General features: G+C 41.3%; 1 protein-coding gene and 1 long non-coding RNA gene across 5 annotated transcripts in view; one reads left to right on the forward strand and one right to left on the reverse strand.

The window, feature by feature from the left end:
* The window catches only part of Hbs1l (HBS1 like translational GTPase), a 74,561-nt gene that overhangs the window by 35,310 nt on the left and 16,140 nt on the right, over positions 1-23,111 (forward strand). For 2 of the 3 annotated variants that reach the window (XM_031380561.1, XM_031380564.1), the window contains 8 exons: positions 5,959-6,067; positions 10,905-11,170; positions 11,587-11,752; positions 14,316-14,433; positions 16,532-16,678; positions 18,414-18,488; positions 20,860-20,977; positions 21,468-21,536. In XM_031380561.1, coding sequence (XP_031236421.1) covers positions 5,959-6,067; positions 10,905-11,170; positions 11,587-11,752; positions 14,316-14,433; positions 16,532-16,678; positions 18,414-18,488; positions 20,860-20,977; positions 21,468-21,536 — 1,068 coding nt within the window. Of the gene's footprint in view, positions 1-5,958; positions 6,068-10,904; positions 11,171-11,586; positions 11,753-14,287; positions 14,434-16,531; positions 16,679-18,413; positions 18,489-20,859; positions 20,978-21,467; positions 21,537-23,111 lie in introns of all 3 variants that reach the window. The other variant, XM_031380562.1, reaches the window with a different exon arrangement.
* On the reverse strand, positions 10,522-15,063 carry LOC116097824. 2 transcript variants are annotated; one of them, XR_004121563.1, is made up of 3 exons: positions 14,916-15,059; positions 14,373-14,508; positions 10,522-10,799 (listed from the first exon to the last, which is right to left on the reverse strand). It is a non-coding gene; the product is annotated as an uncharacterized LOC116097824 (long non-coding RNA). The 2 variants fall into 2 exon arrangements; XR_004121564.1 differs by lacking the exon at positions 10,522-10,799 and adding an exon at positions 11,323-12,098 and having other exon boundaries at positions 14,916-15,063.

The raw sequence follows: 23,111 nt of genomic DNA on the forward strand, positions 1-23,111 counted from the left end.
TCATCACCCTCACCACCACCACCATCACCATCATCATCACCCTCACCACCACCACCATCACCAGCATCATCACCCTCACCACCACCACCATCACCATCATCATCACCCTCACCACCACCACCATCACCAGCAGGAGTAGCATCATACCACCACAATCACTATCATCATTATTGTCCTGGTGCACCAAGCATCTCCCGCCTTCCCTCACTCTTCACTCTGGGAAATGAACTGAAAAAGCCAGCCCCTCCATAGTGCTGCCCCAGTCCCAGTCATTCCTGGGATTTATCCACTTCATTCTCAGCCTCAGGGCCTAGGAAACCAAACGGTTCCTTTCCTGCCTGCCCAGCCTTGTCGCTGGAACTCTTTGCTCTGTCTCTGTTCCATGGTGGTTTCCTTTTGCCATGTCGCCTCTGCTGGTTCTTGTGCAGTCGTCTGCTTTACCTCACAGCTCCTTTTCTTGCTCATTAAAGACTTTGGCCGTCAGTTGTCTTCTGCCTCCTGAGGTCTTGATGATCATGCCCTACGATGGTGTATACCAAGTCCAGGACTTATAGTTGGCTTCATTTGCAGTGATACCCACTTAGCCACTCAGTGGAATTTCCTTCCCTCACAAAAACTAGTTCACGTCCATTTTGACTCCCGTTGCCTCCGTGGCCTTCTCTTGAACCAAGGACTCTTTTCTTCATTTGGTATTCTCAATTTCTCATGTGTCCAGCTTAGAGGTCTGTAAACAGTTCAGTTTTTAGAGGGTAGTATATTAAGGTTGTACTTTGTCGTGGCACCTGCTGGGTAGAACCTTGACCTTGCATGCAGCAGTCAGTGCCTTTTCTGTTAATGTCTCATTAGTAACCACAAATGGTAAAAAGGGACTAATCCCCTCTAATTTTTTGTTGTTTTAAAATGTTTTTAATTGAAATAGAATCACATCTGTTTCCTCATGTCCCTTGCTCCAGCCTCTCCTGCTACTTTCCCTTGAACTATTTCCATGTACCCCTGAGTTGAACGCTCCTCTCTCTTTATAATTGTTATGTACATGTATATATATATGTGTGTATGTTTATGTACAAATATACATAAATACAACCTACCTGTTTTTGCTGTGTGCTTTTGCTGTTGTGTGTGTATATAGTTTCTAGGCCAGCTACTTTGTACTGAACAACCAAAAGATGACTCATCCAGTAGAGGCTAGTTCTTCTCTCAGCAGGCTTGGTTGCTTGTAGATATGAGTTTAGGTGTTGGAGCCTGAGAGATTTTCTCCCTCTCATTAACATACCAGTTGATATTGCCATTGTTACAGTATTGTTCATGTGGCCATTTTAGGAGAGGTTGTTTCACAGTAGATTTCCTGGTATTGGGACTCTTACAGTCTTTGCTCTCCTCCTCCACATTGTTCCCTGTACCGAAGGATGCAGGAGCTGTGATGTACACGTATTTGCTGGGCTCCCCATGATCTATTGATCTCTGCATTGTGGTTTCCTGTCATGTCTCCAGATTTCTGTAAAAAGATGCTTCTGTGTTGTGGGATGGTAGCCACGTTTCCCCTTTGGGTATAAGGATAAGATTTAGAGTGTAGTAAGGAAGGAATTAAGCTAGTCTAGTAAAATGGTGGTAATAGATTTACTTTATGGTTTATGAGTGAGAAATCTTCACCAGACTCTGAAAGAGGTTCATGACCTCATGAGCCCTGGGGAGCTCATCAGTTCCCGACATGATTTCTCTCTTGTTAAATGGGCTTTAAGTCTATTAGATTTTGATTGCAACCAAGATGTGGATGCCAGTTCCTACACCTTTATGCATATCTAGCCGTGCTGGTAATTGTCCACAGGGACTGAAGCTGGGTAGAACTCTGTGGTTCTCTCCTCCGCCCTTTGACAGCTTGCATAGGACTTTCTGGAATCATGGAAGCTAGGTCACAGGATAGAGGCTTTCGGACGATCCAGCTCCTGTCAATGAGCCTGTGTCCACAGTGTGTGTTGTCTGCAGCAAGCTCCATCTATAATCTGTCTAATCTTGGGAGTCGTTTGCATTACCCTGACCAACCATTGCAGAGGAGGTCTTTTGTGCTTGGTACTAGGGTTTTTGTTAGTCTATGGTTTTTTAAGGGGAGCATAGTTCATGTGGGTTCACTGTGTTTAAGGTTTGTGTGTGTGCATGCACTTATATGGACTGAGTATAATTTTAGGTAGACATAAAAGATGACTTCTTGTGGCTTGGTGTTCGCCTGTCCCTCATCTGTCTTTTATTGACCTCTCATTTTCTCCCTGTTATTGTTTCCTACCACTTGTTGCCTGTGTCTGGTGCCTCTGCCTCTGCCCCTGCCCCTGCCCCCACCTCTGTGGTCCTTTAGACTTTATTGGTTTCTAGGGTTGCTTTATACTCCATGTTATATACTGACATTTGAGGATGTGGAGCTAAAAGTCTTCTTACAGCTAATGAAACAATCGAATGAGTAAGAAATCTTCACCAGACTCTGAAAGAGGATTAAGATCCAGAATATACAAAGAATTTAAGAAAAGATTTAAAGGAAACAAATGATCCAATTTAAAAATGGGCTCGGAATGTAAACAGAGTTCTTGATAGAGAAAGTAAAAATGGCTCGTCAATACCTAAAGCATGTAAATGCAAATTAAAGCAGCTGTGAGGCTCTCATCCCAGTCAGAATAGCTAAGGTGAACAAAGGGCTGGACAGCACCTGTTGGGAAGTTGTGGAGAAAGAGGACCCTGGCTCTTCATTATTGGGAATGCAGATTGGTGCACTCCCTCTACAAATCAGTCAGGAGAATCTTCAACCTCATGATCCAGCTACACCACTCTCGGCACTCGCCCAAAGGATTCAGCTCGCACTGGAGACCCTTGCTCAGCAGGGCTCACAGCTGCCCTCTTCACAGTAGTCACGAAACAGAGACAGCTACATGTCCTTCAACAGTCAGACACTGAAAATGTCTAACGTTCACAATGGAATACTATTCGGCTGTTAAAAAAAAATAATACTGAGTGAGGTAAGGCAGACCCAGAGAGGCTGCGATGCTGCACACTCTCTTTCAGCACAGTTCTGAGCACCTGGTTTATTTTGTTTGTTTTGTTTTTTCAAATGATCTTTACATAGCTCTGGCTATTCAGAAACTCACTATGTAGACCAGGCTGGCTTCAAATTCAGAACTCCTCCTTGTCTCAGCTGTGATTAAAATTGTGTGCCACCATGCCCAGCTACATTTCCATTTATGTGTAAGACTATTCTTCTGTTATTAAAAATTCTAAGTCTCATTTTTTCCAGTCTCACCAGGAAAGTACTATTATATTAAAACAAAACAAACAAACAAAAAAGGAAGTCTCATCGGCCATACTTTGGATCCTGCTCTAAGTACATTCTTAGACGTGTCAGTGTTAGCAGCATGTACAGTGAGCCCTGTTTCCTTTCCAGTGGGGTCCCAGACACTTGTCCAGGAGCCTGCCACTCCCCCTCCCAGCCACGCAGTGCTAGTCACTGCGCCCCTGCAATCCTCATCAGAATATCAGAAACTTGTGGGTTTCCAGAAGCAGTGCATGCACACAGCCTGGTGGTTAGTAACAGACAGATTCTGTCCCAACTCATTGCTCCTCCCACCCTGGAATGTCTGAAATAAAGGCTGTCAGCAAGTAGCCTCATGTTAGTTCATGCCAGAGTTTTGCTTCCAGTTGAATTACTAAGACCTGAAAGATGTCAGGGGTGGTGACTTCCCAGCCACCGATGAAAACATAGGGGTATATGGCTCTGCTTCCTCACATGCCTTCTGCTATTTGGTTTATTCTGGCTTTTACTTCCTTCGTTTTCAAATGCTCTTGTAAACTACTAGTGACCTTTACCTAAAGTCACCTTGTTCTGGGTTTTCAGCCTCTTATCACCTGATGGATCAGCAGCCTTGGGGTGCTGTAGGCTCTCTGTCCCCTTCCTGGTGTCTGTCACCTCTCCCTGGCTCCCCTAGCTTCTGTGCACTTAAATGGAAAGTACTTTCAGGGCTTTGTAATGGGACCACTCTGGTTTGTTCCCTTGTCTCTGTTTTGAAATTTCTAATGCTTTCCTATTACAGGGCTTTAGAGGTCCCACTTGGGTCTTAATAATAAAGATGTGGAGATGTCTGAATGGTGTCAGGCTGTTGGCCTCTTTGCTGGGTAGTCTCTCAGCTAGCTCACCTAATGAAAGCTATTGAAGTCTCCACCCTTGTGCCTCCTCACATGGCTCTCTCTGTTCTACCTCCCTGCCTTTCTAATGTTCTTGCTTCTGTCCTTCCTGCACCGGGTCCTTCTAACCCAGCCATATCCAGCTCTTTATTCTGCAGAGCCTCTTCCTTACTCATCCAGTCTGAGCCAGTCAGTAGCCGGGCAGTGCCCGATCCAGCTCACTGTGTGCCTTTTGGCCTGAATTGGCTACTTGCTTTTTAACATACTAATCTCAGAGAATCTTTTTTTGGGCCGGTGAGGAAGGACAAGCATTTTCATAGAGAAAGCAGGTAGTGGGCCTAGGAAATGTCAATGCCCACTACCCTGCCAGCACTTGTCTCTGCCAGCATAGCAACTAACAATTGAAAATACAAAGGCACACCTGCATAGCCATTTGTTACAATGTGTGTGCCTAGGGGGATGGGTTACCCCAACACCTTACATTCACACAGGCTGGCAGCGCACTCCAGTCTGACTTTGGTGAAGTGCCTACTTGCCACTTGAAGCTTTCTGATGGTAGGATTCTGAATAGTCTTCCTTCTCTTCAAATGATTGTCTTCACATATTGTTACTGTATCTTCTCTCATTTCCCATGCTGGCCACGTCTCTAGAACAGGAGTAGGGGTTGGTGTCTGGCCCAGTGGTCCTGGGTGTTTGACCTCTTCAGCTTTACACAGTGCACTTTCTGCACCCAGAACACTGTTCCCCTGCAGCAGGGTCAGGGACCAGAACACTGTTCCCCTGCAGCAGGGTCAGGGACCAGAACAGACTGCCTCTGGCGTGTGCTGTGGGTTATGCTCTAGGTTCCTATTCTTGATTGACTGACTGCTTGATTGATTGTCATGGGGCTCTAACTCCCCTGGGTCTAGGGAGGCTCTCTCTAATTCACGTGTGCCACCATCACATCTTATATATATGAACTGCTCCTAGCAGTGACAACAGTTTAACTTTATAGACGCTGGTCACATTCTCTTGTTGTTCACCTTTGCATTTCAAGCAAGCCTGGCCTACAGTGAGCACATAGTAAGCATTTTTCATAATTATGCACATTAATTTATCTTTCCTGACTGACATGGCACTTCCTGTAGGTGTGTTTACTAGTGTAACATGTGGTTTCTGTGTTTTTGTGAATCCAGTCCTGTTGGTATTCTTTGAAAATTAATTTTTAAAACTAGAGATTTATGTGTGAAGAGTCAAATATATACTTTAGCTCATAGCTTATCTTGCATGCTTTTAATTTTTCTACATTGTCCTTGGCTGCTGTATTTATGGGTATCATAGACCCCACAGTATCTAATTCTCTATATAAGTAAAACACAGGAAATGTTCCAGAAAATCTCAGCAGACTTTCATCTTGTTCATTAATTGATAAATCTCAGGGGATCAAAAATAGTTTAGCCATCTGCTAACTGACCAGACAGTTTTAGTGTTGTGAAAGGGTGTGGTCACAGAGGCAGGTAGAGGATCTAGGTAGAATGTGAGAATAAGGCTCAGAGCAGAAACCACCTTGTTTCTTAATACTGAAACTTAACAGTCAGCTCAAAATTTGAAAGAGGTCTGGTGGGGTTGAACATGGGTGTCCCTACAGCCGGGGATTTCCCAGCATAGGCCTTAGTCTTTCAAAGTCTTTATCTCACTGTTTAAAGAGAAGATACATTTGCAAGAAGTGAATTCTGTGTAAATTAATCATAGTCTCTAATTTATAATGTGCCATATGTTTTTGGAAAGTAAATGCCCTTTTATATTTTACTCCTTAATTAGGAAAATCTGTGATATCTCGGTCATCCCAGAGTGAATCTGAAATTGTGCCAAAAGTTGCTAAAATGACTGTATCCGGGAAGAAGCAGACCATGGGATTTGAAGTGCCTGGGTAAGCCTTTCAAGCCTCCACCCCTTTTGAAAACACCCATGGCTTCCTATGGGTTGATAGAGCATCCTTTTCAGTTTTGCATAATAAAGCTTTGGAGTTCAGCTTGGACTTTGTGTAGAGCAAAGGACAGGCTGACCTGAGAAAGTTGGTTTTGATTTTAGCCTTATCTTTGTATGACTCACTAACTACAATTCTGTTTTGTGGGTGGAGTGATGACTCAGTGGTTAACCACACTCACTGGCTGCTTTTGCAGAGTACTCAGGTTCAAATCCCAGCACCTACATGGTGGCTCACAACCATCTATAACTCCAGTTCTAGGAGATCTGGCACCCTCTTCTGGTCTTTGCAGGCATTGCATACACTTGCAGCACATAAATGTGCAATTACATTAAAGGAAAAAAAATTTAAAATAAAAATACTGCCTTGAGGTTTTTGCAACTGTGTTTTTGTGTGTTTGACATTTGTGTGTGTGTGTGATGTAGTAAGTGTAAGAATTTTTGTGTGTGCTTGCAGATTTGTGTGTGTGGATGAAGTATGTGTGTTTGTATATGTGGTTGTAGTGTGTGTGTGTTTGCTTAGAGTTTGTGTATATGTGCTCACCAGGGTAAACACATGGCCAGGGATTAATGGGTACTCACCAGGGTAAACACATGGCCACAAGTAATAGGTACTTTCCTTGCTTGCTCTTGACCTATTTTTAAAGATTTGCTTTTTTAAAAATTTGTGTAAATGTACTTGTGTGCGTTATGTGCACATGAATGCAGGTACCTGTGGAGGTCAGAAGAGGAAGTTAGAGTAAGCTGCCCTCGGTTGATGCTGGGGACTGAACTTAGGTCCTCAGAAGAGCTGTGCATGCTCTCAGTCACTGTCTCACTGTGGAGACTAGACTGCTGCTAGGGAGCCTTGGGATCTGTGTGCTTGCAACCCCAGCAGCAAGCTGACAATGGGTCACCTTGTCCAGCCTTTGCATGAGTGTTGGCGATCTGAACTCAGATCCTCACGTGTGTACAGCAAACACTTTGTACACCATAAGCTATGTCTCTTACCCCTCTTTTAATTTTTATGCTGAATAAAATGGTTCATTGTATCAATCACATGTGCAATTAAAAACGCCTAGAGTTTGGGATATCTAGAAAAAAATGACAGTCAACATTGATAATACTTGATATTTTAAAATCAATCTTTAGAATTTTTCTCGTAGTTTGTAATGGAGAAGGGAAGTGAGTTACATGTATCTCAATTTAATATTTAGCCTCCTTAAAATTGTTCAGAATTTTATTCTCTAAATACACTTTATCTGGGCTTATGGCATGAACCTGCTGTCTTAGCACTTGGGAGGTGGAAAGGAAGGGCAAGGAGTTCAGGGTCATCCTCGGCTACATAGAGGTCTGGAGCAGCCTGGGCTATATAAAAAAAAAGAGAACAAATAAAAGGTGCTTTTTATAAGGTATGTATACTTCATTTGCCAAAGTATAAAAGGAACAAAGGTCATCAAATACTAACAAGGATGACTTATTTTTAGCTATATGAAATTCAGTCTCAGGAACTTACTATTTGCTCCTTTTATAAAAATCTGTGGAAATGGGAATCTATGTCCCCTTGTTTAATGTTCAGTGTTTGGACTTAAATGTAAGACTTTATTCACTTGATTTCAAGTTTAGTTTGGGGATAAGTCAGGTCAGGAGACAGAATTCCTCCAGTACAAATTAGGTGATGGGTGAGATAATCTTTGTCATGTGACTTTAACCTAGTCAGATAATTTTAAGTTCTGGTTCAATTTTAAAAGTTTTCCTTTTCTCTCCTTATTAAGAGTTGAATTAATTCAAATACCCTTTTAGCATTAATGTGTTCAGCTATATTTAATTCTTTTATGGAAGTCTCTTGTTTTGTTTGAGAGAGGGTGTGTCATATACCATATGTATACACTACATATACCAAGCTGGCCCTGAATTCACAAAGACCTACCTGCTTCTACCCTGAGTGCTGAAATTAAAGGTGTGCAGTACTATGTCCAGCTAGGGAGACTTCTATTGAGCAAATAAATAAAACACACAACCCTTACTTTAAGGGTGCCACAGTCACGATATGGAATGTCTTCAAAGTCTTAAAAGCTTGCAGATAAGCTTTAAGTAATGTATTGTATTGGAAATACACCCAGAGCTTCTAACAGTGCCTGTGATCAGTGGATAAAATAACGGAGAGAGAAGGGTTCAGTACATAGTAACCACAGAAGATCATGTCCAGGGATGTTTTGTAAAACCCAGACATTGGCCAGGAGATCACACAGTGCTAGATGTATCATAAAGATGGTGTGTTCATGCTCATCACAGGACATCAGTTAAATACTTACAAATTAGAAGCCTTAGAAATAGAGATTATTTTAAAATACATTTGCAAAATAGGAAAGCATTCCCCCCCCCCTTTTTTTAAAGCCTTTGAGTCAACATTTTGACAGGCCCAGTGGGAAAATTCATTATAGAGTATGAAATGTCCAATAAAAGATTGAGATGGATTGGATATATTGTAGGATTCATAATCTGGATAAAATCTTGGCCTCTGTGGTTTAGTCTCAATAAAACCATAGAAGCCAGGAAAGGCTCACACATTGATTTCAGCAGTGTGAGGTGATTTTCTACATGGGTTAATCCCAGTGGTGTTCATAAGGAAAGCACAGAATAAATAGTTCTGCTAAAACAAATAGCACTTAGATGACCAGCTGTGCTAAGCCCTTTCTTCACCTCTGCATGGATCACAGCTTAACATCAATAACTCCTTTCTTTCTGGCGCTTGAGACGGCATGTGCCACCATGTCCCAGCTGTCCTTCTTAGTCTATTCTAGTAGACTCGTATTTTCAAGTTTTATGTCTAGACACCGGAGTCCTAGCCTTGGAGAGTGTTTGAATATTTGCTATATGTATACAAGTTAATCATAATATATAGCATATTATATAATACTGTAATATATTCTAGTTCTTTTTTTAAAGCTTTAGACACAGTGTTTCAGATTAACAGGATCCTCTCGGATCTAGTGGCTTGAAATATCATTTAACATAGAGATAATTTAATGGAGTTTTATTGGTGGTCTGACAGCAGACAGTAGTTGCAATCCTAATACTCTATAGGTTGTGGCAGGGGAGCCTAAGTTTTAGACCAGCTTTGGCTACATAATGAGACTGCCTTCAAAACACAGACATGGGCACACAAATAACACTGGACAAATATTTCTTGAATAATGGAACATGAAAAGTTAAAGCGTATAGGTTGTTTAACTTGAGTTCAACGTTTTTGTGACTTTTAAATGAGCAAATTACTTTTTGGATTAAGTCAAGGATGAAGGCCAGACCTAGCAGGCACACCCCAGCAACACCAGGGTTTTAGAGCCTGAGGCAGGTAGGTCACCATGAGTTCTAGACAGGCTGACAATGTCCTGAGTGTCAGGGTAGCCTATGACTGAATACATTCTGTCTCAGAACAAGTGCAACAGAGAGAAGCATGTAACAGTCATACTGTCTCAGAACTGTAGAACCTTAGAAATGGACCAAAGCATATAACAGTCGTACTGTCTCAGAGCTGTAGAGCCTTAGAAACGGACCAAAGCATGTAACAGTCGTACTGTCTCAGAGCTGTAGCACCTTAGAAACGGACCAAAGCATATAACAGTCGTACTGTCTCAGAGCTGTAGAGCCTTAGAAACGGGACCAAAGCATGTAACAGTCGTACTGTCTCAGAGCTGTAGCACCTTAGAAACGGACCAAAGCATATAACAGTCATACTGTCTCAGAACTGTAGAACCTTAGAAACGGACCAAAGCATATAACAGTCATACTGTCTCAGAACTGTAGAACCTTAGAAATGGACTACGAAGCTGTCCCAGGGAGGGGATAGCGGTGTTTACCCTTAAGCCTGGCTGCCTATAATTCCCAGTAACCATATGGTGGAAGAAGAGAACCAACAACACCCTTTAGCTGTTCTTACACACACACACACACACACACACACACACACACACACACGAAAAAGTTACCAAGAGTTCCAGAAATCACATTCAAAATGTGTTGAATTTTCTTAAAATCCCAGTTAGTCCAAAAATTTATTTTTGGCTATACCTTTGCATATACATCCAGTCTTGGCCATAACATCACAAATATACATTCCTAATTCTGACTGATCATGGAAGCTGAACAAAGTTAGAACTTGGATGAGAGAATGTAATTCATTTCTCTCTATGTACATGTGTAAAAGGTAACTCATCTAGACATGGGTAAGTAGAAGGGATTCAGACATCCAGTGTAGGACAAGATACTCGATACTCAGTCTTGTAAGTATTAGTGTCTTAAATGCCCGAGTCAAGAAGATTAATCCTTTAGATTTATAAACAGATGGTTCCACTTTTGGAAAGGTCATTTAGAAATAAGAAATCAAGTTAATTAAGATCATAAAATTATTTGAGAAAGTGTCTAAAACATTGTTACGGATTTATTCTTTCAGTCATAGTTGTGGGTATAGGCCTGGGCCCAGAATGGGCATTGTCTGATCTTAGAGACATTTGAAAGTTGAAAACCGCGTTTACCTCATAGGATGCAGAAAGCTCTGCTAACTGCTGTCTGGCAGTGCACACCACACATGGCTGTGTCTTCATGTTGAGTAGATGCCTAGGATTCCAAGTCTTCATTTGTATGGATTGGCTTTGGTCACTTTTCTTCTCCAGCTTGACAAACCTGAGACAGATAGGCTGAGACCCAGAATATAAGGGGTTATGAAGAGACACCCTTGCTCTCTGACTCAGTTGGGCAGCATCTGAAATGGCTTTCTCACAGTTTTTCTGCTCTTTCTGCAGCTTAACTTCTGAGGAAAATGGACATCATGTGCGTGCTCCTCATAAAGGACCTCCTGGTGATGATGTGAGCATCGCTTCTCCTAACATTCCTGAGACCGGCACTCCAAAATCTGCCCTCCCACCTCCCTCCATTCAAACAGCAGAAGAGCTGGGCTCCACTCCGACACCAATGAGAAAGTCTGGCAAGCTGAGGCAACAGATAGACGTGAAAGCAGAATTGGAAAAGCGGCAGGGTGGAAAGCAGCTCCTCAACTTAGTGGTTATTGGTATGCCCTTGTTCCGCCTGCTTAGCAGGACCATGTCAGGAGGCTCACAGCCTCTGGGAGCAGTACCGACTTAAAGCAAAGAGGCATTGCATCATAATGCATTCTAGTCAACCATGGTTAAATGATACCACATTACCAAGGAGGGCATCATCAGACTTAGCTTGTGGCAGTTTTATTTGGTGAACATTTTGAAAATGGGATGCATCTCCCCCAAAAAATGGGAAAATTTGCTCTCTCTAAAACAATGTGTGCAGTCCTCACCCCTCCCCCATTTAGGTGTTTTTACCTTGATAAAAATTAGTATTTGTTACACTAAATACTAAATACTGATGCACGCCATTGAATTAGTGTTGCAATGCCTCAATGTGAACATCTGAAATGTACCTAGTTATTAACCCTGAATCAATTTTCCTTAGGTCATGTTGATGCTGGGAAAAGTACTCTGATGGGCCATATGCTTTATCTTCTGGGTAATGTAAACAAAAGAACTATGCATAAGTATGAGCAAGAATCTAAAAAGGCTGGCAAGGCTTCATTTGCATATGCATGGGTCTTGGATGAAACTGGAGAAGAAAGGGAAAGGTAGTCGCTATATTTCAAAATTTTCAGTTTGAAATGATAGTCCTTTAAAATAAGTGTGCAATGTATGTTGAATATGTAAAACATATAAAATGCATCAGAGAAAACTTTAAAAAGTCCTTTTGTTTGCCAATGCTGTACTCTGTGAGAAGGTTAAGAGAATATTTATCCCAAAGCAAAGATGGAACAGTGCCACCACACAAGCAGTGGTGGATGGGGAGGATCCTGCGTTGGTCTTGGTGGATGGGGAGGCTCCTGCGTTGGTCTTGCTGGGAGTTGTCCTCCCTCAGCATATCCCGCCGTGTTGACTTTGAGTTAAATTGGATCTGACTCAGGCTTGCACCAAGTTCTAAAGGAACAGAAAAGGGTGAACTGCCTGCTACCCAGCAGGTCCAGACTACAGGTCCACAGTTCCATTCTCATGACACACACAGTCCAGGAAGAAACAATTGCATCTGTCTTGTCAGTTCTTCCTTCTGTGTCTCTCGGGCTTAGTGCTAGCTTGGGTGAATTCTAGCAGAAGGATGAAGATACTTAGTCTCTCTGGCCAAGTACCTCTTCTGAGGTTACTTTAAAGCAGAAACATATATCATATTTAAGGCTATCAGACACGCAGAAGCAGAATCTGTCTACATAAGGTGAGACGGCAGATACAGAACAACTAAGTCAAAATAATGACCAACTTGCTCAAGGCCCATCAAAGTTCTAAGTTAATGGGTCGAAACATCTCTCAAGTCTTTAATTTGGTTATGACTAGAGAATGTATGTGTGTTTGCAGACTTTTTTCCTGCATGAGTTCATTTTCCTGCAGTCATCGTCTCCATTATGTGTAAGGCAGTTTTTTAAAGCAGGTTGGTGGGTGTTTAGTGCTTCTGATAGCTGGATATTTGCATCATCATGGTATTTCTCCCTTATATATCTTTTTCTCTGTATGTTATTGTGAACCTGCTTTCTACTCTCAGAACAAAAGCTTAACCTGTCAGTTCACTGAGAAACAGTGAAGCCCAAGTAATTCCCACCTGTCTAACAAACAGACTATCAAAGTATATGGCTTTTATTTCCTCTGTATAACCTGATCCTGTAGATTAACAGACTGAGAAGAATGTAATTTAAGCTGGAAGGGCTTAGTAAAATTTACTTAATTCTGTGAGTTGAGCTGCAAGTGAGCTAAATGCACATGGTCCTACAATGACCACGTGTTTGAATTTTCCAGCTACAACATCTGCTTATGGTGGTGATATTGTGGTCTCTAGCTTTGTCTTTCTCACCATGGGATAAATTAGACTGTTCTGTAGACAGCAGAAGTTTTGGAGTATATATTACAAGTTTTTAGCTCACTCCACAATATATTGCAGAATGGCATTTTTAAAATTGATATGTTCTTTAAATATATTTGAAATGTTAAATATTTGCAAATCTTTGTTGAGGAACAGATGTTAATAGGCCGGCTAACAGAAGGATAGAAAGGATCAGATACAGACAAGTGTTGAGGCAAGATTGCACTGGGTCAAACACTTCAGGGAGGAGCTGAGAAGGAGTCTAAAGTTGCCTGTGGCCAGTAGGTGTTAGGAACAGTAAGCAGACTTAGACGTCACTTTGACAAGCTCAAATAGCTTGACTAAGGAAAACACTTTCTTGACTGCTTGGCAAACGAGTTTATTGTTGTGGTGTTAGTACTGTTGCTATTAAAGGCAGGCTGAATTTCTTCGTTTGAATGGCGTAGAGCAGGAGTTCTCACCTTCCTAATGCTGCCACCTTTACTAGGGTTCCTCATGTTGCGGTGACCCCCAACCATCAAGTTATTTTGTTTCTACTTCATAACTGTAATTTTGGTACTGTTAATGAATCTTAATGTAAATATCTGATATTTAACCTCTGTGAGGGTCACCATCCACAAGTTGAGAACTACTAGAGTAAACCTGTTGTCGACCTGATTTCTCCTTTTCAGTCTTCAAGGTCACATGACTCAGGGCTCCTGTAGCTATTCCTAGGGATTTCTTATCCTTGGAATCTTTGCTTTGGCTGAAAAGAGCTCCTGGGTTGGTCTCCAAGAAGGATGAAATGAGAGCTGAGGCAAACTGTTTTTATCTGCCTTAATTTTTATTAAAAACTGGATCTCTCTCATACCTCTTTTTTCAAATTGTAACTATTGACCAGCTTTGCACGGGAAAGTTTTATGAGTTTATTTCTATAATTAGTTAAGCATAACAGAACATTAGAAAAGCCAAATGATTCTTGAAAGTAATCATTTATCATGTTATCGTTTCTTCATGTGTACTATTTATTTTTCTCTTATCTAGAGATGTGTATGTATAGCTTTTTTTGTTCGTAAATTATAGTTTCTTACAAAACATTAAGGAAATGGAAAATACTTACCATTTTTGATAGAGTTTATTATCTATACAACCTTGTTTTCAAAGCATACAGGGATAATGAGTTATAGCTGATGCTTCATTATGATGAATGATTTAGGTGGCCATTTAGTCTATTACTAAGAGTTTTTTAGCCCACATCACTGACTACTTACATAGTTAGTAGGCTTTAACCATTTTGTGTTTTGTTTAAGGGGAGTAACGATGGATGTAGGCATGACAAAGTTTGAAACCACAACCAAAGTTATTACCTTAATGGATGCTCCGGGCCATAAGGACTTCATTCCAAACATGATCACAGGAGCCGCTCAGGTACCTGCTGCTGTTTTAGCCGACTGTGTCTTCAGTCCTTGACACCCATCCAACTTGAAGTCCCTAGGGTTTTAACTCATGAAATATTTTAAAATGGAAAGTTTTACTTTTGAGTAGTTGGAAAAAGATTGGATACATTGTGTTTTCAATGCCCTGCTTACTTGTCTAAGCTTCCTGATGGGACAATTGTGAACACTTCAGGTAGGAGTGTGTTTGGTGTTAAAAATGATGGTACACAAGTATAGATTTCTTAACTATTCCTCCCTCCAACCCCCACCCCCCACCCCGTACTGCTAAAACTGAAGTCTGGTGTGATAACAAACACTTTGAAGTAGAACTAGGCTGCAGAGCTGTAGAGAGTATTTGAGTAAGCAAGAACACAAGAAGAAAGCAGTGTGAGTGTCCCACCACGGTACCTGAAGACCACTTTTGTTGTTGTTTTGGGTTTTTGAGACTGGGACTTTCAGTGAATTCAGACTAACCTGTAGTGTCTAAGCGGTGAGACTCACTATGTGGCCTCAAATTCAGTCTTCATTTTACCTTTACATGCTGCGAGTGCAGGTTTATGCTACTACCATGCCAAGCTTATGGATGCTAACTGCAATGTACACGATAAAGTTCTGTAAAGAATGTTCTATGATGTATAGATTCTAGACTTCTTTATGACCATTTTATCCCCCATTATATATGATAAGGATTTCATGACAAAAATCCTCTATAAACCAGACAGGACAGAAAACAACAAAACCTGTTCAACAACTAAAACAGTTTTGTGGACTCGGTGTCAAGAGCCCAGATCATGGAAAGCCGTGAGTGATGTATCAGCAGCCCCTGGAGACAGAGTCAGCAGTCTCCGATGGTTTGTTCAGTCACATTAGCCTGGGTATCTGAGGACAGTTATAACTAAGAAGACCGTGTACAGACAAATAAACGGCATCCCTGGGAAATATCCAGACAGGGCATTGGCAGAAATAATTGATAAAAGTGGACCTGGAAAAACAGCTGTGCTGCAAAGGTTTTTGCAAAATTTTGTAAATTATTTCTCCAAGGTGGAAGTAGAATCCATAAAGAATGGCCAGCCCAAGAGTCTGAGAAACCTGAGGCCTTCAGAGACCTGCCCAGCCAGAGCTGGCCTTTTCATGTGCTTTGTGTATTTGAGTATGAAAGGGGAAATGCATGAAGCTTGTGTTACCAGAGTCTCTGTTAGTAGCTGCATCAGACGAAGATGTGACCTTTGGTAATTTGTGTCACAGGTTTTCTCACTATAGATAACATACCGATAGTTTTGTAGCATAATTGTTTTATAAGATAAACTCCAGAATGTGGAATTGATAGGAAGTAAGATGTGTATAATTTAGGACTCCTTGTAGTTACTTTGAAAATGCCCTTAGGAAGGTTGTGCCCTCCGGCAGCAAGTGTGCATAAGATGTACTTATGCCACCTCTGAGAAATCATCGTGTCTCTCAAGTCACTTGTGACATCTAAAAGTAGGATCTGGGAACATGTAGTTTTGACTTTTTTTTTTTAAATGGGGGTTGTTAATAAATTTAAACTTTGGCTATTTGCATTCCTTGAAAAAATCCCTGGATTATATTTTAGCTAATATTCTGTTTTGGGAAAGATGGTACTTGAGAACATTTGCCATCCATTTTAATTTTATCTTTCCCTCCTTTAGATAGGCATTTCACTTTTTATGTAGTCAAGTACAGGCTTTCTTATTGTACTTATTTATTTGTGTGTATAGCAGTGTGGCTGTGTTTGAGCCACAACACTCATATGGGACAACGCAGGGAAGTCAGTTCTCTTCTGCCACCATGTGGGTCCAGGAAACTAGTTCATCTAGTCAGTCTGTGTAGTAAGGAGCTTTACCTACTGAGCCATCTTGTTGACCCATCTTCCTGTTCTTTATGTCATTGCTGTTGGTTGGTGTCACAGAAGTATATATCCATTATTGAAATTTATAACCCACATACTCTGTCTGGTGTGTGGTCATGTTATGGCCTGCCTTAAATCTGATCACGCAGTGAACTGAGTGAGCTGTCCTTTGAATGAAAGAGGTGTGGCTCACCTCTAGCTGTGGTTCTCTCTTCTTCCTCAGGCTGACGTTGCTGTCTTGGTCGTTGATGCCAGCAGAGGAGAGTTTGAAGCTGGATTTGAGACGGGAGGACAGACTCGGGAGCATGGCCTTTTGGTCCGATCTCTGGGAGTGACACAGCTTGCTGTGGCTATCAATAAAATGGACCAGGTAGCTGAAGGGCTAAATGTTGATAATGATGGTATTCTGTGGGTTGGGGAGATGGCTCAGGGGTACAGTACTTGTTACTCTTTCAGAGGACCTGGGTTTGTCAGCACACACACACACACACACACACACACACATATATACGGTGGCTCACAACCATCTGGAACTCCAGTTGCAGAGATCCCACACTGTCTTCTGGCATCTGCAAGCACCAGACACTCATGTGGTACACATACATACATGAGGCAAAATAGTCATGCACACAAAATAAACAAAGTAAGTCACTTTAAAATAAAGTCTATTCAGCCCATATAGAGGCCCACAGGTGGAACTACTGTATGTTTTGTTAGTCTAGTTTCCATATCAAGAAAAATAAATTTGTTATCTTCTGATTAACTGAACATGATAATAGTAATTTTAAAGCAAGAATAACTTATTTTGAAAATGATTTTTTAGAACTTAAAACTTTTCAATTATAAAATAATATGTACCATTGTAAACCATTTCATTGTACCTCCATCAGTTTTCTTTTTATAGAAATGACTTGCTTTTGTTTTTCTCTCTGTCACAGCCATTGGCTTATGTTATAAGAGTCTCACCTTTCTGACAAGCTGACAGCACTCTTCTGCATGTGTCCTTGGGTAGAGAGATTTTAATGGCTTTTTATTAGGCTATGTTGCTAATATAATGTATTCAAACAATCTAACTTTAAAGATTTCTAGGATTTGTTTTGTCGGGGGGGTATGCACAGGTACATGTTTTGAAATGGCTTTGAAATCTTTGGGCCTCGGGCCATGTATATGCCTTTGTGAACTGTGTTGATTATTCACTCTTGGTATATGTGCTGTACTTACGACCCAAAACTGGCATATCAGCTATTATGGAAAAATCATTTTGAGTTTATACACAGAACACAATTTGCTAACTTTATTGCTTTATGAATAGTAATAATATTTAAGTATATTTTCCTGGAAATTCTTTGTATAGTTTACTCTTTACCCATTTTGGTTATTTGGTCATAAACAAATACGTTTTGTGCTTATTTTTATTTTAAATATCTTCTTCACCCTAGCATATGATATTCACCAATATTCCCTGTTAGTCTTTTATAGTTTATTATTACATGTAGCTTTAATTTTTCTCTAGCATTTTTGTATGAAAAATTTCAAATGGAGAGAAAATGGGAAAACTTGGTAAATGCTTATCCTGGAGCCATTGCCTAAGACTGTATGTAGACTTTATTACCCATATATTTCCCTTCTTTAACCTTGTGCATCTGCACATATGTATAGACAGTGCTGTACATAGACCTAGCTGCCCGTTACCTAGAGCCCGTATTACATACTTGGTTACTGAGATTGGCTAAGGCAGGGGTCAGTGCTCTTATTGTAATCTAATGTTTGATCAAAGCACGATGTAACAAATTACTCTCTCCTCTCTTGAAGAGGAGAGTTTGAAGTCATTTTTAGCATAATAGTAGACTCTATTAGTAGACTGTCTAGAGTTTGAAGTCTCTTTTAGCATAACTAGTAGACTCTATTAGATCTTCTTTGTCGGCTTCCTGTTCTAAGAGCATATCATCTTAGGTCACATTAGTGATAAGATTTTTTCTTTGCTGAGTTTTAATTTTAATTTATATTTGATATAATTTTGGGTATGTACATTTTACTAAGGAAATTTTGATTTTATGTGTAATATTCTCAAGTATAATTTTGTCTGTAAATTGGATCTTTATCAGGTAAATTGGCAACAAGAAAGATTTCAAGAGATTACTGGAAAACTTGGGCACTTTCTCAAGCAAGCAGGTTTTAAGGTATGATAATTTTAAATGAAATTTGTTTTTTTTCTCTAAATCATTTTACTTATAGAAGAAAAAAAGCTAATATACTAAAATTTCTTTTTGGTTGCAATCTTTAAAGTTACAACATACTTATATCATGTCCTCATTGTCTGTTCTCCAGCTTCTTGTAACCACTCCTCTTGCTCACTCTCACATTTGTGGCCTCTTTTTCTTGGACTGCTGTTACTTTGATAACTGTGTACATAGATGCGTGAGCCCAGCCTGCGAGTCCCTTTAGTGTAGGATCGGTTAATCAATGAGGAGGCTTGCCCTTGAGGAAGAACAGTCCTCTCTCAATAGGCCTCAGCTGTGTGCTCTTGTCTAGGGTAGCCCTTGACAATCTTGCAGCAGACTTCCTGGTCCTCAGACTCTTCCTTTTTTATTTTTTATTGTATTTATTATTTATGTAATTTTCTTTATTGTTATTTCTTTTTAAAAAACCTTTTGATTCTTTGTGAATTTCACGTCATACACTCCAATCCCACTCATCTCTCTGTCTCTTCATATACGTATGCCCCCCCGCTCCTGCAACCCCCGAAACAAAATAATAAATAAAAATAGAAAAAAATAAACAAGAACCTAAATAAGAACAAACAAAAATGTTATCATGGAAGCTGTGGTGTATCACAGTGTGTCCCGCAGTGCACCCTTTTGGTCACACGTTTACTTGCAAATGTTGATTGCAGTGAATCATTGGCCTGGTTCGAGGCCTCTGGTTTCTGCTACTGAATCAATACTGGATGGATCCTCATAGGGACTCCTCGGATATCCTGTTGTTGCCTTGTGTCCTAGGGATCCTGCAGGTTTGGATCTGTAGGACCGGCCCCTTCACACACTCTAGTAGTTCATATATGGGTGCAGTAGATGTTGGTGTGGGCCAGCCCTAAGCCCTGGATCTCTGCTTTGGTGGCTGCTGGAGTTGGTCAGCATTGCCTTGGCATTCTCATCCAGTGATGCAGCCAGTAAGGGGCAGGGCCAGCTCTCTTGTTCTCATGACCCGGGTGGGGTGGGAGGGTTGGCCATATGTCCCACCTGTCAGGTGGCTCTGACTTGAAGTCTTTGTACCCCTCTTCCATCATGTCCCTTCAGACTTAGGTGTTGGAACTCTTTTGTAGGTGGGTCCTTTGGAGGTAAGCATAATTGACTGTTCTCTACACTTGGGTCCGTTGTGATTTTTGTCCTGGGCTCTGTTTGCATCACTGAGAAGCTTCTGGGCTTCTGGGCTGAGAAGCTACACGGAGCTCTAAGTCAAAGCATAAATATTTACAATGCTCCTAGGAAGTAGACTGATTAATGAGTGGCAGAAGTCGTTTCTCCTCTAAGACCCGTGATTCCACCAGTGATGGTTGTTGGATGGATAGTTTTCTAGTGCAAGACATGGCTTCTCCCTGGTTACGCTGGCTGCGTGAGGCTGTGCTGCTGTTGACTGCCCGGGCTGCTGTTGCACCTTTGGGTTGTCTTCCCCTGCTGCTACTTGCTGTGGGTCAGAGGTGTCTGAGCTGGGTAGGACTGTTGTTGACGGCTTCCCCAGAGAGGAGGCTCTCGGGACAGCACAGCTCAGTCCCACTCAGCCCTGTGTCTAAAGTGGGCGGTGTCGTCAACAGTAGGCTCTTATTTGTAACTTCTGGAAGACAGCCAGGGGCGGCAGAACTACCCAGTATTGTTTTAGGAATTTCTTGGACTTTCCCTCACTGGGAATTTGAAAGGGGGCTTCTTATATCTAGTACTGGAGTTTTTGTTAGACAGCCTGCGTCTCTTGAGGTAGTGTTATCACCCCAAGTGGCATAACTTTATTGAAAGTACATGTATCTACATGTACTTACATGCATTCCATGTGATTTTAGAGAAATCATGGAGACGTCCTTAGTGCTGTCTCCCCTCGTCCTTCCTTTCCTTCTCTCATGGTATGATTTTGCTCAGTATATTTAATCCCATTTTTCTTTTTATTTCCTCCCGGTATATGTATAGACCTGACTTTTAAAATTTACATATATTGAGTATTTGACCTGGGTTTTATGTAAATAAGAAATTTCTCTACCGCTTTAGGTGGTTAAGTTTAAGAAAGTCATGGAAGAATGTTAGTAGAGAAGAATTTATCCTGCAAAAAATCTGCAGTATGCCTCCATCAGCAAGTGATTTGTTTTAATGGTTTCAAGGAAATTTCCACATTCTCCTGAAAATAAAAAAATATTGGTCCAGATCACATCAGGCCGAGCTGCCCTGGTCCTGCTCTTTTGAAAAGTCTGTTGTTCATTTTGCAGACTTGCGTAAGCGTCGTGTGCTGAGTCTTTGCAGCGTCTGCTTATGTTGTCGTGACCAAGTCTGTCCTCTTGTCTTCTCACAGGAGAGTGATGTCGCTTTTGTCCCGACAAGCGGTCTGAGTGGTGAGAATTTAACCACAAGGTCACAGTCCAGTGACCTCACGAAGTGGTACAAAGGGCTGTGCTTATTGGAGCAGATTGGTATGTATGCCGTGGCCACTCTATGTTAATGTGCTGTAGACCCGAAATTTGTTTTCTAGAGTTCTTCATGAGTGACAGAGTGTATATGAAACAGCATAGGATTTATAATCATAGAAACTAGGTTCTCAGTTTTAAAATCATGTGGACTATTTAAAGTAATAATCAGTGTTTTAAAGACACATTAATAAGTTTAGAACTTGTCCTACCTATCTTATTGACTAGTTGAAATTAAATGAAGCAATGTGGGAAATATGGTTTATAAATGTAAAGTACATGAATGATTGTCATTTATTGTTAGTATGTACAAAATAAATTCATTTTTAGAGTAATGGGCATAGTGGAGATAGGAAAAAAAAGTCCTTTTTGGGTTTGAGGGTACTAGGAATGAATACCAGGCCCTGGCCAAGCTGTGCCCATGAGCTTCTGCTGAGCAGTGTTCACAGCCCATAACTTAAACTAAGCCTTGCTTTTGGCCGTGTTTTTCTACCAGATTCCTTCAAGCCCCCTCAGCGCTCCATCGACAAGCCTTTTAGATTCTGTGTGTCTGATGTCTTCAAAGGTGAGTGCTGGCTGCCTGCGCCTATCTCCTCTGAGCCTTGCTTTCTCGGACTGTCGCATTGTTACGTTAGATATGGCTCATTCTCTCTGCATGAATGTAAGGATGAGCAGCAGGCACTTTTATATCATGTGGCCCAGTCCTAGGCTCCTGAACACCCTTCAGTTTACAACCACTTCCCACTTTATATTCACCTGTGAGGGGCAAAAAACCCTAAGCTTCATCTTTTTGACCTTAAACAAATTGGATAATTCACCATTTCTTTTTTTTTTTTAAGATTTATTTTATTTATTTTATGTGTATGAGTATACTGTAGCTGCACAGATGGTCATGAGCCATTGTGTGTGTGGCTGCTGGGAATTGAACTCAGGACCTCTGCAGGCCCCACTCGCTCTGGCACTGCTCGCTCTGGCATAATACACTGTAGCTGTCTTCATACGGGCCAGAAGAAGGCGTCAGATCTCCTTACAGATGGTTGTGAGCCACCATGTGGTTGCTGGGATCCGAACTCAGGACCTTCGGAAGAGCAGTCAGTGCTCTTACCTACTGAGCCATCTCGCCAGCCCCAATTCATCATTTCTTAACATCCAGAGTAACGGGCTGGCAAGATGGCTGGCTCACTGGGTAAAGGCACTTGCCACCAAGCCTTAACAGCCTGAGTTTGATCTCTAGTCCCAAATGGCAGAAGGAGAGAATCAACCCCCAAAGGTTTTCTAGTGGTGTTCACACATTTGCACTCTGGTGAGTAACTGCACACAGAGAAACTAAATAAATGTATTCTTAAAAGTAATGAAATATATATGTATATGTACAGACATGCACACACACCTTGTGAGAGCATGATTGGCACTGTGTTTATCTGTGTTTCTGTGCCCTTCCTATCCTTGCCTGTTTCCACCCATCTGCCCCTGTCAGTCTGGGTAGGACAAGGTGCCACGTAGACTAGAGTGGGAAATGTAATGTGAACATCAGAACCATTAACTCGGATAAAAGGCTAGAGACTACGAGGCCAGGAAGCCCTGTACCTTAGGGCTGAGGAAGACAAAGATCCCTACTGTGATGGAGAAGGTGCTATACTAAATACCTGAGGATGTGTCTAACTTAAAACTGTGTAGAAGGCCCTATCCGGAAAACTATGGAAGGACCTAGAATAAAAGATAAAAACTAAAGTATGTTGATACCTTGGAATGATTGATGCTGTAAAGTGTCAGTTGTCTCCTGAGTGTCTGCTATCTCAGAGAACATAAGGAGTGCATTTGCAGTGTGCAGTCTTTCACTGGTGGCTGCTGTGCTCCCTTACAGGCGCCCACTGCGCTCCTCCCCTGCACTATTACTCTGTGTTACAGTGGTGTCTTTGCCATCTATCATGAGCCCTTGAGGGCTAGCAGAGTCTTTGGTATTTGTAGACTCTAGTCCAATACCTGGCACAGTATACATTTAATACAGAGTAGGAAATGATTGTGAGTAGGAAAGGAGGTGACGACATTGAAATATGTCATGATGGTCACTGGCTTCCAGAGCGGGGGAGGTACAGGGTAAAGCAGTGCTTCAAGCAGATGGTGTCTTTTTTTTTTTTTT

This window comes from Mastomys coucha, unplaced genomic scaffold, assembly GCF_008632895.1.
Source record: "Mastomys coucha isolate ucsf_1 unplaced genomic scaffold, UCSF_Mcou_1 pScaffold2, whole genome shotgun sequence".
NCBI lineage: Eukaryota > Metazoa > Chordata > Mammalia > Rodentia > Muridae > Mastomys > Mastomys coucha.